At 46.8% G+C, this 15027-nt stretch overlaps 1 protein-coding gene and 1 non-coding gene across 12 annotated transcripts in view; both read right to left on the bottom strand.

The window, feature by feature from the left end:
- Positions 1-11698, bottom strand: part of TRRAP (transformation/transcription domain associated protein) — a 113433-nt gene extending 101735 nt beyond the window's left edge. For 7 of the 11 annotated variants that reach the window (XM_025863829.2, XM_073886362.1, XM_073886363.1 and 4 more), the window contains exons 1-6: positions 11563-11698; positions 8884-9048; positions 8429-8478; positions 2884-2994; positions 1797-1901; positions 745-828 (exon numbers count right to left, since the gene is read on the bottom strand). In XM_025863829.2, the coding sequence (XP_025719614.1) occupies positions 745-828; positions 1797-1901; positions 2884-2994; positions 8429-8478; positions 8884-8983 (450 nt within the window). In that variant the 5' untranslated portion in view covers positions 8984-9048; positions 11563-11698. The other 4 variants (XM_025863826.2, XM_025863827.2, XM_073886361.1 and 1 more) reach the window with 4 other exon arrangements.
- LOC141371394 (small nucleolar RNA ZL1) lies at positions 8556-8755 on the bottom strand. The gene has a single exon (XR_012376333.1). It is a non-coding gene; the product is annotated as a small nucleolar RNA ZL1 (small nucleolar RNA).
- Positions 11699-15027: the final 3329 nt, after the last annotated feature.

Genomic DNA, 15027 nt, shown 5'->3' on the forward strand with positions numbered 1-15027 from the left:
GTTCTGCGTGGAGCACTGGGTGTTATGCACAAAACTAATGATGTAATGTATGGTGATTAACATAATAATAAAAAACTTTTTAAAAAAGAAAGAAAAGAAAACCTGATTTTTGACTGATTCTCCACTCTCATTATATGAACGTGGTTACTGCCCACTATGAACTCTTTTATATCTAACTTGAACCAATAAAGAATGAGTATAAAAAACAGGCATTTTGTTGGGAGGGTATGTTTGCCAGAATATACACACTGTAATTATATGTTTCAAAAAAAACTTTTTTAATTCTTCAAGCAACCTGTGGAGGATATGTCCTGTGAGAATCCTCATTGTATGGAAAAGGCTCCAAAAGCCTAGGCACTTACCAATGTCAATACCTACTAATTACAGGGCTGAGACTCCAACCCAGTTCTGACTTCAGGACACACATCTTAAACCACCACACAGCAGAAAACGACTGGAGCCCTCTAGCACACCAGATCTGTACATACCAGAATTACCCAAACAGCCCTGCCAGTCTGGTAGTTTACCACATGTCAACGAATGTACAAATTCAGCCAAATATTCATGTAAACATTAACAAGAAAAAAGTCACTGTGAAACCCATCAAGAATTTCCCCCAAACTTAGGCTATCCTTTTCTTGAAAATAGCACGTGTCCTGTCAACTCTAAGAGAGTAAATAAACCACAAGGCGGAAAAAAACCTGTTGACACACTTTTATAAATGCTATCCGGATAAACACTTACCTCTTGTGTGATGGGCGGCCTGAACTGTTTGTGGAGCTCAATGATTATTCTTAGACAAATAAGAACATTCTCTTCATTTTCCGTCTAAAAAAAAAAAAAAAAGCATTTAAAAAAGAGTTATATTTCTGAGATTATTTTAATCTAAAGATTATAGACTATCTTCCAAGCATTTTCCTGTTATACACACCCTGCATCAGCCAACTCAGATTTGATTTGTTGAACACAGAACACAGAACATAATTATCTCAGATAAGAAGCTCTGGAGGTCTTTGGTGGACCATGGGAAGGGCATCCTGCCAGTAAGCTCTGGAAAGTAGCACTCTGACAGATGAAAAACTGGCACTTAAGGCAAGTGACACCATAAGCGAAGGTCTTAATGGTCCAAGTGACACTTCTTCATTGCTTGAAAACACTGTCCAAAAAACCCACTATGTTTTTATTGGACCAGCTGCTAAACACTTTACATTCTTGGAATGGGGTGTCTTCCACACCTTACCCATGGGAAGTTAGGACTCACAGAAGGTCAGCCACACGGCTAACATGATACAGTTCAACACACGGCAGAGCCGGGATCTGAATCCAGCTCTATCCCCTCCAAAGCTCATCCTTCCAAGGGGCCCAGAAACACAACAGAATTCTAAACATATCGAGACTAAGAACAACAGGAAAACAATTTAGAGGCCAAAGTAACAGGCAAGTACCAGATGGATTCACCTGAAGAATCTGAGAAACTCTTTTATGAGCATCTACTGTGCCTAAAGCAGCACAAAGCCAAAGAGCCTTGCACTCTGAGTTTGTCAGCCCAGCCCTTTCCAAAGATTTCCACCATGACTAGTCAATTCCCTGTTGATTCAAAACAAAGAATCTTCAATTAATTATTTCTTAGTAATTTGGTCAGCAAAATGGGGGGGAAAACGGACATTAAGAAAATTTTTACCCATGTGAATCAGAACTTTAGTGAAAGGGAAGTAGTTGTGTAATACCAGATTCCACAGTAAGAAAACCACCGACAATCTAGATATGGCTAAATAACAAGAATTCTCAAAGATTACCTCTAAAAAGCGAAACATCACAGACAGAACATTTTTTGTATGAGGACGAAGATGTTCGTTGGTTGGTATCCTGTGAATTATTTCAAGTACTAGCTTCCTCAGTTGCTGGTGAGGAAAAATAAAAAATGTAAATATCAAATCCTCCCAAAAGTCCCAAATAATCCTTTTGGTCTGTAAGTTACACGGCTATCTGCACCCAGCAGGGGGAACCACCAAACTACAAGACAGACCCCATTTCAGAAATAATCCTGTAAATTACTAAAACATAATCCCAAGTATGTACCACAAACCATTCAAGATTTCTACAGTCGTGCACCAAATCAAGCAAGCCAAACTCTCCCTCTTTCACAACTAATCATTATTTTCAGGGGAAGGGCACCAGTGTGTGAATGTCTGGTGGATTTCACATGAAAGAGCACAACACAAACTCAACTTGGTTTGGGATCTCCCTCCAACACAGGTTTGGTTTCTACAATCCTTTCTCCAACAACTGATTACACCACCAGTTGACTAAGCTTTCAGGATTCGGTCTACGGAGCCGACAACTGAAAGGTAGGTCAAAGGTGTAGGCCTTTGAGTGGTACAACATAAAAATTTGGCAATAACTTTATTTGGCAGTAACTTTCACTGGCATTATGGTAATTTTTAAAGACTTATTTTTAAGAAACACGCTGAAATAGTTATAGAAAAAATTGATAAGACTCTTAAAACGATCAAAGTGGGGAAGGGGGTGCAAAGAGTGGGTAGGGGTTCAGATAAAACCGGTCAGAAGTTACGAGAACTGACAGTAGAAGAGCAGAGGCGGGCACTGGGTATGGAGAGGGCCACTAAAGGGTCATTCCCTCATTTTGTGGATATTTGAACTCAGTGTACACACATGTCATCAGCTGGCAAATGTGAATGACTTAAATTAAAACCTTAACTGAGGAGGCATGGTCGGGGACAGAGTCATCCTTACATGACAAAATCCTATTTTAAAGTGGAACCCTCAATTTTCTCAGGTGTTTTAATTCATAAATGCTTGCGATCTTACAGCATGACATTCCTCCCCCCGCCCTCCCCCCACTGATATTTCTGAACAGATTACCTGGGCTGGTTTCTCCTGGAGAAACTGAACTTCTCCGTCTTGAAGAAATGTGAGAAATCGAGGGATGATATGTTCCAGGAACGTAGAATACTGAGGAGATGACGTTACATTCTAATTATGCAAAAATAAAAGAAAACCCCATGAAGTTTGTGTATATACTTCCCTTTCAAATTCACTATATTATAATCTCAAGAAAATATAAAACATTTTAGCTAAGCCAACAGTAATTTTTAATGCTTTTAGAACCTTCAGTGGTAACATAGGTTTAAGTAAAAGGATCACTGCTTCTGAAATCCAATTTAAGATATAAAGTAAATGTTAAAATTTACTGTTAAAAGTAGGAATACTGGGGCGCCTGGGTGGCTCAGTCGTTAAGCGTCTGCCTTCGGCTCAGGTCATGATCTCAGGGTCCTGGGATCGAGCCCCGCATCGGGCTCCCTGCTCCGCGGGAAGCCTGCTTCTCCCTCTCCCACTCCCCCACTTGTGCTCCCTCTCTCACTGTGTCTCTCTTTGTCAAGTGAATAAATAAAATCTTTAAAAAAAAAAAAGTAGAAATATTAATGCTGGGGAAAACGTGAAATCTGGCACCTGTTCTAGAGACTCTACCACAACCTAAGCATGAGACCTCTGAAAAATCATTTAGCTTCTAGATCTTAGCTTCTCCAAGTGGAAAATGAAGTGCCTCAACAAACTGTCACCTTTTTCTAATCTGAAAAGCTAATTTATTGGTCAGATCTATATTAGATGATAATCTAACCTCATCTATTATTAATCCCAGCGCTGATTTTTTTTTTTTTTTTACAATTTTTATTTATTTGACAGAGAGAGAGAGAGAGAGAGAGTGAGAGAGGGAACACAAGCAGGGGGAGTGGGAGAGGGAGAAGCAGGCTTCCCGCCGACCAGGGAGCCTGATGCAGGGCTCAATCCCAGGACCCCGGGATCATGACCTGAGCCGAAGGCAGACACTTAACGACTGAGCCACCCAGGCGCCCCCAGCGCTGACTTTAAAAGGAGAAAGGGAAACGAACCTCTAGTCTGGAGACAGTGCGGTAAAATGACCCCGAAGCAGTTTCCGGATCCCGCTTAGGAAGTAGGAACCTTGGGCAGTAACCTAGCCTCTGCGCCTCAGCGCCCCTACCTGTTGACTGTCACATTGTTTCCCACCTTATGGAATCACGTAAAGATCACATGAGTTAATGATGTAATGTATGGTGATTAACAATAAAAAATGTAAAAAAAATAAAAAGGCAAAAAAAAAGATTACATGAATTAATTTAGGACATAGTGAATGCTCTACGGTAAATGCTCACTAATGTCATCTGGTGTTATTACCAGGGCACCTGTGGGCTAAATACTGAGCTGTGTGTTTTACTCGTTCTCACTCAGTCCTCGAGAGCCTAAGGTAAGTGTTATCTCCATTTCACAGGTAAAGAGGCTCAGAGAGGTTATAAAACTTGCTGAATTATCAGTTCATAAGCTTAGAAGTGTTCAGAAATTCAGTCTTTAACAGCCAAGTTCTTTCCCCTATTAAGGCCTCACTTGCCCCTTCAACAAATAGTCACTGAGGCTCAATCATGTGCTCAGTGGGGATAAGACGAAGAAAATAGAGGGGCACCGGGGCGGCTCAGTCGGTTGAGCGTCTGACTCTTGGCTTTGGCTCAGGTCACGATCTCAGGGTCGTGAGACTGAGCCCCATGCCAGGCTCCACGCTCAGTGGGGAATCTGCTTGGGAATCTCTCTCTCCCTCTGCCCCCTCTCCCCGCTCACTTGTGCTTGCCCACGTGCACTTTCTCTCTCTTTAAAAATAAAAATTAAAAAAAAAGGAAAGCAGATACAATTCATGCCCTCGGAGATGGGGGAGGCAGTCAAGTGCTGGGAAGACAGATTAAAAAAAAGAACAAGTCGTTAAGCAGCTGCCTTCGGCTCAGGTCATGACCCCAGAGTCCTGGGATCAAGCCCCGCGGGGAGCCTGCTTCTCCCTCTCCCACTCCCCCTGCTTGTGTTCCCTCTCTCTCTGTGTCTCTCTCTGTCAAATAAATAAAATCTTTAAAAAAAAGAACAATACATTATTACGATGGAGGAAACACTGGCAACTAAGGGAACACAATGTACTAGATGGAACCAAGGGCAGAGAGCGCCTTCCTCAAGAAGGGATGTTTACACTAAAACTTAAAAGGCCAGCAAGAGTTAACCATGTGAAAAAGCAGAAAAGAAGAAGATTCTTAAGAAAAGCCTATGCAAAGGCACAAAATTATGAGAAAGCATGGATGTAAAAGGCACTAAAACTCATTCAGCACCCCAGGGGATAGGAGCACGAGAGCAAGGGGTTCAACTGTTACTATCGTGAGCCTGACAAGCCCTTGAGAGGAGGCATCTGGGCAGTTAATTAAATAGAAGTGTCTGAAACTCCAGACACTGATCTGAGCTGAAGATAACGACGTGGGGTTGTCTACCATTATACGGTAATCTTGGAAGAGGAGTCTATGAAGGAAGACACAGAGAAACAGATGAAAACCAGAAAAGTGTTGCCACGGGAGCCAGGAAAGAAAATCGTGTGATTATTGGAATGTGTGCCTGAGCACCAGGCTCCCCGGCCCAACCCAGGGCTCCATTCACACAGAACACCGTGGGAGAAGCCCTCAGGTACCTCCCAGCCTCTCCCCAAGCAGGCTGGGAATTCACTGGGGGCGGGAACCATGCGTGTCACCTTTCAGCCCCAAAGCTTAAGACTTTTTACAAAATACCCACATTCAAGGATTCAAGGAAGAAGATTTCCACTGGAAGATTACCAAGGTTGCCAAGAAATCAAGCTCAACTGCACATAAGCCCATACCAACCGCTGCTTCCATAGTTTTCAAAACAGAGTTTCAAATTCCTCTGATAAAAAAGATTCATTCAACAAGTTGCCCGGTTATTCTGCCAGGATTTCAACTCAGCCCCCAGCTTTCTGATCCATATGAGTTTTTCATGTGAGTTCTAACTTGAAGGTTCCTTTATATCCTGTCCTGAAAGATGGCCCATAGAACCTTTACCTAGCCCACAATTTTATTCCTAAATGCTTAGCGAAATGTGTTCCTAAGACTCCTGAAACCATTGGGATTTTTTTTTTTTTTTAATCTCACTCAGCTCATTCTGATATTTTTCTGGGGTGGTAGTGGTGGTAATTTAGAATTACCTACGGAGGGTCATTCTAGTATTTAATTCTTTGAAGGGCTGAGTCATCCGAATTTCATGGAAGGCCAACGTTTCTAACATACAGATTTCCAAAGTCACAATTTTCGAAAGCTCCAAGTACACTTACTGCTTCACTGCCTTTTAGTTCTGTGAATTTAATCAATGTGTCTGTGACCAAAGTCAGAAATTAACTTGCTAACTGCCAGACAGGACAGGCGAGAAAGGGGTGGGACACTTAGTGCCCACAGAGGCCGGACACACGCGTGCTTTCTGCGGGCTCACCAGCTCCCCCATGACTCCACCCTCTCAAAGCCGCTGGGGCTATGGTTCTCAGGGAGCAGTTTTTCCAAAAACACAGAATGCAGGCCCATCATGTCCTGCCTCCCACCTCTTTTTTTAGCTTTTTTGTTTTTTGGGTTTTTTTTTTTTTTAACAGCTTGCGTTAGCAGCTTGGGCAGAAGAGAAAGCTCTTTAGCTCAATCTCTAAATATCTCAGGATTTTTTTTCCCAGCTCAGTTCAAGGCAACAAGTCCTTAAAAACGTCTACTTAAAATAAAACCACCAAAAAAACCTCCCACCAAACGGAAATACTACCCAGTGCTACAAAGAGCAGGGCACTGATTCAGTCCCACTAGCATTTATTTGATCCTTTGTAATTCAAATGACCATGCCAGAAGCTAAAAACATTTTATCTGCTGTTCTTAATCACATTAACTGAGAAATGTTTTATTATCCCTACTTTAAAAAAAAAAAAAAGAAAGAAAGAAAGAAATGTGACTTTCTCTCCTGCCTATGAAACTAACAGCATGAAACTAACCATGAAGTTGGACAAAAAACCAGGGAACAGTTTTCAGGTGCTGGACAAAAGGCAGGGCTAGACCACAGCCTCTAGGAGGGGAGATTATAATGACCACCATGGCTCTCAGCCTGTGTACACATGTCCTGACCGGAGCTCAGCAGGCTGGCACCCAAGGAGAGCAGGATGGTCCTACTGAAGTGAGGAGCAAACACAAGTTCTGAGCAGTTCAGGTGGCCAGAATCTACAAAGCAGAGCCCCAGAGAAACAGGAACTATAGCAGATGGTCTTCTCTGAGACCTTGACTGAGGACTGGACTGCACGTATAAGTAAGATGAGGTAAGACCACCTGAAGCTTACCAGACGGTGACGGCTTCGGGATTGAGAGATCTCAAGAGGTATCAGAGGTCCAGCAATGTTGGAGGATGGTGGGGTTCCAGCCTGGACACAGTGCCAACACTTTCCTACCACCTCTTTAACATCCCAGACATCCTGCTGAGGAAGGACCATGCCCTAGAGGAAAGCCTATTCTGGACCTCTAAAACAAGCCAAGCCTAAAATCAACCTCTGATGATATCCATGGGAGCTGGAGTTTGGAGGTTGAATCTGGCCAAATTAGAGAGACCTGGGGAACACCTTAGCCTTCCCACAGCATAAAACCAAACCTACGCACGTTCGAGGAGGTTAGCTAGGAACTGAACTGCCTATCACAATCAAAATATCAGTACTCTTCAGAGGGAGGTAACAGAAGTCCCTATACTTCACCTACAGTATTCGCCACATTATCAAAAACTACTAGACAATGCAAGAAGCAGGATAACGTGACCCAGAGTCAGTAGAAATTAATCCTCATCTAGCCCAAATGTTGGATTTAGCAAAGACTTAAACGCAGTCATTATAAAATGGTCCAAGAATAACAACAAGATGGTATTGATACACGATGATGATCTCTGTGAAGAAGGGAAATCTGAAAGAAGAACCAAATGGAAACTCCAAAACTGAAAGTATAAGAACTGAAACAAAAAAATGTAAAAAGTAAACTGAAACTTTTAAAACCTCTCAGCCAACTGGAGAGGACACAGAAACAGTGAGCAAACCTGAAGACAGATAATAGAAATCATCCGATCCAGAGAACAAAGGGAAGACTGAAGAAAAGTGAACAGAGCCCAAGGACCCATAGGACACCGGGAAATCGTGGAACGTGAGGCTCAGAAGAGAGGAACTGCTCAAGGTCACGCAAGTGCTCTCAGTCCACAGTAACACACCCTCTATTACGTGAAAGTAATGAATCTACAATATAAGTCTGAGTGCATCTGGAAAGTTTATGCCTCAAAATGGAAAAAAGTTTAACCACCAAAACCAAAGCAACATCCCTCAACGTCACTTGAAGTTCACGGTCACTAGTGTGAAGAAGTTGGACAACGCTGCACACATCAAATTTCAGTTCTGAAATACAATAAACCACATTAACAGAGAGAACGATTCGTGACTCACTAGTAAGACTGACAGAGAAGCGATTGGAAAGTACACGTGATTATTTACCTCACAACGAAAAAAAATATATTAAGCTCATACCTCAAAATTTTCACTAACTTCTTGCATCATTTTTAACTTTGTTTCATCAGCTGTAAATGACAAGACAAGTCATCAGGTAATTGAAATTTTGTTAAGGATCTTCATAAAATTATTGGATTTAGTAAGAGAAGCAATCAGATCTTATCAGTTTGACTGTCATGGTCCAACAGAAGGCACATAACTAGTTCCCTACAACCAGTCACACACATTCACACTCCCAGACGTACGCGTGCACGCACAAACAAGGATACACACACACACACACACACACACACACACGTGCCTCTTTGGGGCTCCAGCTAGTAACGCTCATCACTTTGCTTCTCCACAAGGCAGAGAATGGTAAAATTAGGGTAAGAGTTAATATTGCTGTTCATCTCAATGTGCACATCATTTGAACTGAGATCAATGAGTCACAATAATGCATTTCTTAATAACAAGAAGGATCAACTCACGTGTATTTACATCCGTGAGAGCTGCCACAAACTGAAGGTATTTTTTCATCAGAGTGGTTTGGTCAACCACCGTGGCCCCCTGTGTTGCAACAAATGCCATTTTTTTTTTTTTTGAGTTGGTTTGTTTCTCAAGAGAAAAGTATCAGGTCCATGAGTTCACCCAGCCTATGAAAAGAAGCGTATGGTTAGCCAACTTATTGAAGGCACAGGCTCACCGTCTCTATGAAAATCTTACCTAAATGACTGTATTAAGCTAAATACTTTTTAATTAACCCACAATACTATTCCTTCTGCTTTTTTGGAAGTAATATTTACTTGCATCCATTTTTCCTATTAATTTCTAAACATTATTTTTTATAAATGAAGGCTTCCCCCCCTTACTGTAAATCCTTTTTTCCCTAGGCCAGGGGTGGGCAAATTCTCTATAAGCCAGACAGCAAATATTTCAGCCTTTGTGGGCTCTATCACAACCATTCAGCTGTGTTACAGCCAGAAAACAGCCACGGACCACACATAAATGAAAGAACATGGCTGTGATCCATAGAACTGTATTTATGGACACTGAAATTTGAACTTCATGTAATTCTCAAATGTCATGAAACATTACTCTTCTTTCAACTTTTTCTCAACCATTTAAAAACGTAAAAATTCTTAGTTTGTGGGCTGTATAAAAACAGGCAGCTGGGGGCGCCTGGGTGGCTCAGTTGGTTAAGCAACTGCCTTTGGCCCAGGTCATGATCCTGGAGTCCCTGGATCGAGTCCCGCATCAGGCTCCCTGCTCGGCAGGGAGTCTGCTTCTCCCTCTGACCCTCCCCCCTCTCATGTGCTCGCTCTCTCTCTCTCTCTCTCTCTCTCTCATTCTGTCTCAAGCAAATAAATAAAGTCTTTAAAAATAAATAAATAAACAAACAGGCAGCTGAGGGGCACCCAGCAGGCTCAATCTGCGGATGCAACTCTTCGTCTCGGGGTTTTAAGTTCCAGCCCCACGCTGGGTGTAGAGGTTACTTAAAAATAAAAATCTTAAAACAACAACAAAAAACAGGCAGCTGACTGGATTGGGCAACCTCTACCCTAGGTGACTGGTTCTCAAACTTCAGTGGGCACAAAGCTCACGAGGTGCCAAAGGTGGGCCTCCAAGTGCTACCCAGAGGCTGTGGTTCAGTGAGGGGCCCAGGAAGCTGTAAGTTTTGCTTGCAGCTAGCCCAAAGTAGGCACTTAGAAAACGCTGCTTGCATGAATGAATGAATGAATGCATGCATGCTTCAGGTTGTTGATGACCAGAGGAAGAATTACCTCTCCAGGCTGACACCTACATAGAGGGAGACCTGGTTTTTGTTTTAAGAGCACTCACAAAAGTTTCTTGAGAACCTGGTGAATTTGCTTTTACACATCTTCCTTGTATATATAACCGCTTAATTCCACTCTGGATCAAGAGGCAGCTTCATGACTTAATTTTCTCCTTCTTTCTGCAGACCTTTCAAAAGCCCTCCCTACCGGAAGCCCTTCCTAGCAGCTCACACCGCCGCCCCGAGCGATGGGGACCCCCTGACTCCACAAAGCCTCTCCGGGCCACTCTCTTCGAGACACCAAAGCACTTCTCCGATGCAGAGGAGCCGCCCGACTGCTGCTCTGTCGTACTCCTCCGGCTCAGAGCAGGAAAACTCCCTGAGACTGAAGAGGGGGACTCTGTCAGCCCCGCTGGATGACCTGACTACTGCTTCCTCTTTCAGGTCACACGCCCTCCTCCAAACACGAATGCCCCCCATCCCTGGGGACCCAAGAATCAGGGTCATGGCATCTCCGTGCCTACGAAACTTGTGGTCGTGCCCAAACTCCTTAAAAGCTCGAACCCCCTCTTTCACCAAAGTCGTCCACTCTTCCATTTCCCGGGGCCCCAAGAGGCCAGGCCCCGCGTCCTGCCAGGCCGGGGGGGGGGCGGGGGGCGCGGGGGGCTGAGGAGGGAAAACGGCCCACCGCGGCTATCCGTGGGACAGCGACTCGAAGACGCCGGGGGCCGAGGGCCTGGGCCTGGCCTCCGTCGCGCCCCCGCGTCCCGGCCCAGGTGGGAAGGCCGGAGCCGGCGCCGCGCCCGCGCACCGACAAACGGCCCCACCGCCCCGCCCGCCGCGCCGAGCCTGGGGCGGCGCCGCCGGGCCAGAGGGGGCGCTGTCTTCGCCGCTACCTTCGCTCTCCGCGCCGGGTCGGGCGAGCCAAGGGCCTGCGTGGAGGCCGGGAGGTGCCAGGCTGGCCTGCGGGCGCTTCTGGGGGAACCGGGCCCCAACCCCACACTCTCTCTCCGCCGTCTCAAACGCCTCTCCGCTTCCCTCCTTTTGTCGCCGTCTCCGGACACCCAGCGTCCGCCCCTCCAGGCCGTGGTACGGCGAGCGCCGAGGGCCAATTCTCGCGCCGCTTAGCCCTCCGCCTCCCAGAGCTCCCCAGCGCGGCCAAGCAGCCGGAGACTACAGGGCGGCCGCCGGCTCCAGCCGGCCGGGCTGGACACCCATGGGGACCGGGAGGGGCGGGCCTGGGGACCGGGCACACAGAGCCTACCTCTATTGCTGAGCAGAGCCGCCGCGCCGCAGAGGCCTCCCCCACGCCGGACCCCGCCGCACCGGTCCGGGCCTCCGCGCGCACCTCCCGGGGCCGTTCGGCCGCCCTCCCGCGCCTGCCCGCGCTTACCCCGATCTCGGCGGCCGGCCTCCTGCAGACCCGGCCCGCGACCCCCAGCGAAGCCCCGGCCGCCACCGCCGCCGTGCAGTCCCGCCCCCGCTTAAAGCGGCTGCGCCCGCCGCGGGAGAAATAGGTCCGGGCGCACCGCCCCCAAGTGGGTGCGGCCTGGGCGGGCGGCGGGAGCGGGGAGGGGCGTTGCTCCCGGGTGGGCCCGCCCGGCCCTTTAAACCTCCGCCTGGTGGGCGGGGCCGCCTTCAAGGTTGGAGAGGCCCGCCGGTGCGGGTTGTCTTTGGGCCCCTTCTGCCCTAAAATATGCGCGCGGGAGCCAGGCCTGGGAAGGGGAGGGGAGGGACAGCGGGGGCTGCTGCAGGGGGGTGGGCACCCGAGGGGCTCCCTTAGCAGGCGGCGGTCGGGCCAGGAAAGAGTCCATCCCTGAACTGAATGTGGCAGGCCCGGCGGGGTTTCCTCCCTCCTCCCTTCCTGGGGTCATTCTTAACCGTTCGAAAGGGGAGGAGGCAAAGCAGGGGCCTTGGGAAGGCGAAGGCAGAGACAGACAACGAGACCCTGCAAGCAAAGGAAAGCCCGGGTGTTCTGCTCGGAGGTGGTGGGCCTGTTCATTTGCTCCGCATATACATCACCCAGAGGCTGGACCACAGACGATCTCTGTCAGCTCCTGCCTGGTGGGGCAGTGACGAGAAGGAGGGACAGTGGGGCAGAACGCCCTGATGCCCAAGTGAGATGGTGTGGGCAGGATCAAGACGCCTTAGAAGGGAAAAGTACTCTTGGACCCCACCTACGACTCCATCTAGAAGAGTGGTTGAATAGTGAGCGGCTCCGGGTTACCCATGGTTACCACGTTAGATGGACAGAGCAATAAAGTGATGACCTCTCTCCCCCACCTCCAGGACCTGGCTCCACCTCCCCTTTCCTGACAATATCTCACCCCCCTCCGCCATCATCACTAAGGAACATCTTTGTGTTCCCTTCCCAGACAGATACATTTCACACTTTGTAATAAACGCAACCTGCAGTACCTGGAACGTATCTGGGAAGAAAGGTGCCTTATTCAGAAGCGTGCTCCTTACTTGTTTAAAAATGTTGCCACTCAAGAACAACCCTCTGTTGAACTGCTGGGAATTTATATGAATGTATTTAGTGTCACTTATTTCTGCCCTGGGAGAAATAAAATGGGTCAGAATACCTTTTCCCCTATGGAAGAATTTCTTGCAAGCAAAATCCTCTCTACTCCTAACCACCCCCCCCCCGAAAGTAATAGGTCCAAAGTTGGGGAAGGTTTAATAATCTGAGGGCTGAAATCAGTGTGCAGACAGTTATTGTTTCATATTGTTTGGTGGGAAGGGGGTGGAAAAGAAAGCAGGAGATAGATAAATCTTTTGATAAGTTTCAGATTAATTGCACAGGCTAAAGTCTTATAGTTAAGCCTAGCTCTAATATTGGCTAATTGCCTGCACTTCTCATGGCCCTAGCTTCTCCTAACAAAGTACCCAACACACTATTACGATTTTTGCCTGTTTTCTTGTCCATCTCCTGAACTAGAGGTTAGAGACAGTGTCAACTCCATCCCTATCAGGTAAATTAGATTACGCCCGTCCTCTGCTTAAAACCCTCCGAAGACTTCAGCTCATCCTCATTTCCTGGCCCTATGTACCTCCCAACCTCACTCTTGATGTTCCAGCTGGAGTGGCCTTGCTGTGCCTCATGCCCAGCTAGGACCTCTGGAATGTTCTTTCCTCAGAGGCACACAACTGACTCCTTGTCACCTTGATGATCTCAAATGTCACCTCCTCAGAGACAACTTTCTTAAAGCCCAGTGTAAGAAAACCACTGTTCCTTCCACCACCACCCCCATTCACTATCTCATAATACTGTAATACTGTAATAATTTCACCAGGGGAAATACTCAAAATACTGTATTTTCTCCCCAATAACCTCGTAATCTGAACATCAGTTTCAGGGTGGCCTTTGCAGTGGCTTCTGTGACATAGATAAGACTATCTGTGACTACTGTAATATTATTTGATGCAATCACGTGACACGTAAAAAAACAAAATCTTACTATTTTGTTTTCCGCATTTAGTTCAAGTTTTAAAAATTTTTTGAAGATTTTATTTATTTGAGGGGTGCCTGAGTGGCTCAGTCGTTACGCGTCTGCCTTAGGCTCAGGTCACGATCCCAGGGTCCTGGGATCGAGCCCTGCATCGGGCTCCGTGCTCTGCGGGAAGCCTGCTTCTCCCTTTCACACTCTCCCTGCTTGTGTTCCCTCTCTTGCCGTGTCTCTCTCTAACAAATGAAAAAATAAAGATTTTATTTATTTGAGAGAGAGAAAAGCGCGCGCATGAGCTGGGGGAGGGGCAGAGGGAGAAGCAGACACCCCACTGAGCAGGGAGCCCAACGCAGGTCTCTGAGATCATGACCTGAGCCGAAGGCAGATGCTTAACCGACTAAGCCACCCAGGTGCCCCTAAAACAATTTGTTTTAGATTTTACTTTTTAAGTAATCTCTACACCAGCATGGGGCTCAACCTTAACAGCCCTGATGAGGTCGAGTCACATGCTCCACCCACTGAGCTAGCCTGGTGCTCCTGCATTTAGTTTGTTTTAAAAGCCGCTAATAACCAGACCTTTGAATAATGTTAGTTAAATATTTGAAACTCGGCTTATAACCTTAACATACTTTTTTTTTCAACCACAATTTTCTCCTCAATTCCTGATGGACAAGCAAAACTCTACCAGGTCTGTAAGCAATTCCAATGATGACAGCCAATACCGATAGAATGCAACGGCCAAAGCACTGTTCTATGTATTAACTCATTTTGTCCTTGCTACAGTCTCATAGGGCAGGAACTACTTCCATTTTAAAGATAAAGGAAAGTGACTTTCCCAAGGTCACATAACTCTCAGGGAGAATCCAAAGTCTCCTGCTTCCTAGGCCTGGTATTGTCCCCACGATGGTGATTGAGGCTACTGGGGCAGGGGGGCGTGACACCTGTCTAGCACTTTCAACTTTCCTAGGGGGGCTCACTCAAATCTGTTCCCCCTCCATTAGGGTGAGATGGCAGTGTGGCCAGTGAGCCCATCCTCAGGGGAGGCCACCGCTGTCCCAGAGACAGAGGCCACTCCTGTAGTTGTCTTCGCTCCCATATGGGATTCAAGTCATGGTGCATCTGTGCGCACCAGGCCCGAGGGGTTCATCCAACTTCCCTCCCTGTAGGTGGGATCCCTTGTCCAAAGCAGAGTTAAACAGAGGGCAGAGGTGGGACAAGGATCCAGGCCCCCAGCTTCCAGTCTTGAAGACCGGACAGATACAGCCACCTTCTGGGAGGAAAGACATGCTCCACTCTATTACGGCGGGTGGAAGCGCCTGCCTAGGCCAGGAGGGGCCTGGTCACCCCTCATTGCCGGTTGTCTGAGTCTCACAAAGCCCTCAGTGACAGTGATGGCACCATGGGCCCAA

The sequence above is a fragment of the Callorhinus ursinus genome, unplaced genomic scaffold, assembly GCF_003265705.2.
Source record: "Callorhinus ursinus isolate GAN/ISIS: 27379988/994484 unplaced genomic scaffold, GSC_fseal_2.0 scaffold70, whole genome shotgun sequence".
Taxonomy (NCBI): Eukaryota; Metazoa; Chordata; class Mammalia; order Carnivora; family Otariidae; genus Callorhinus; species Callorhinus ursinus.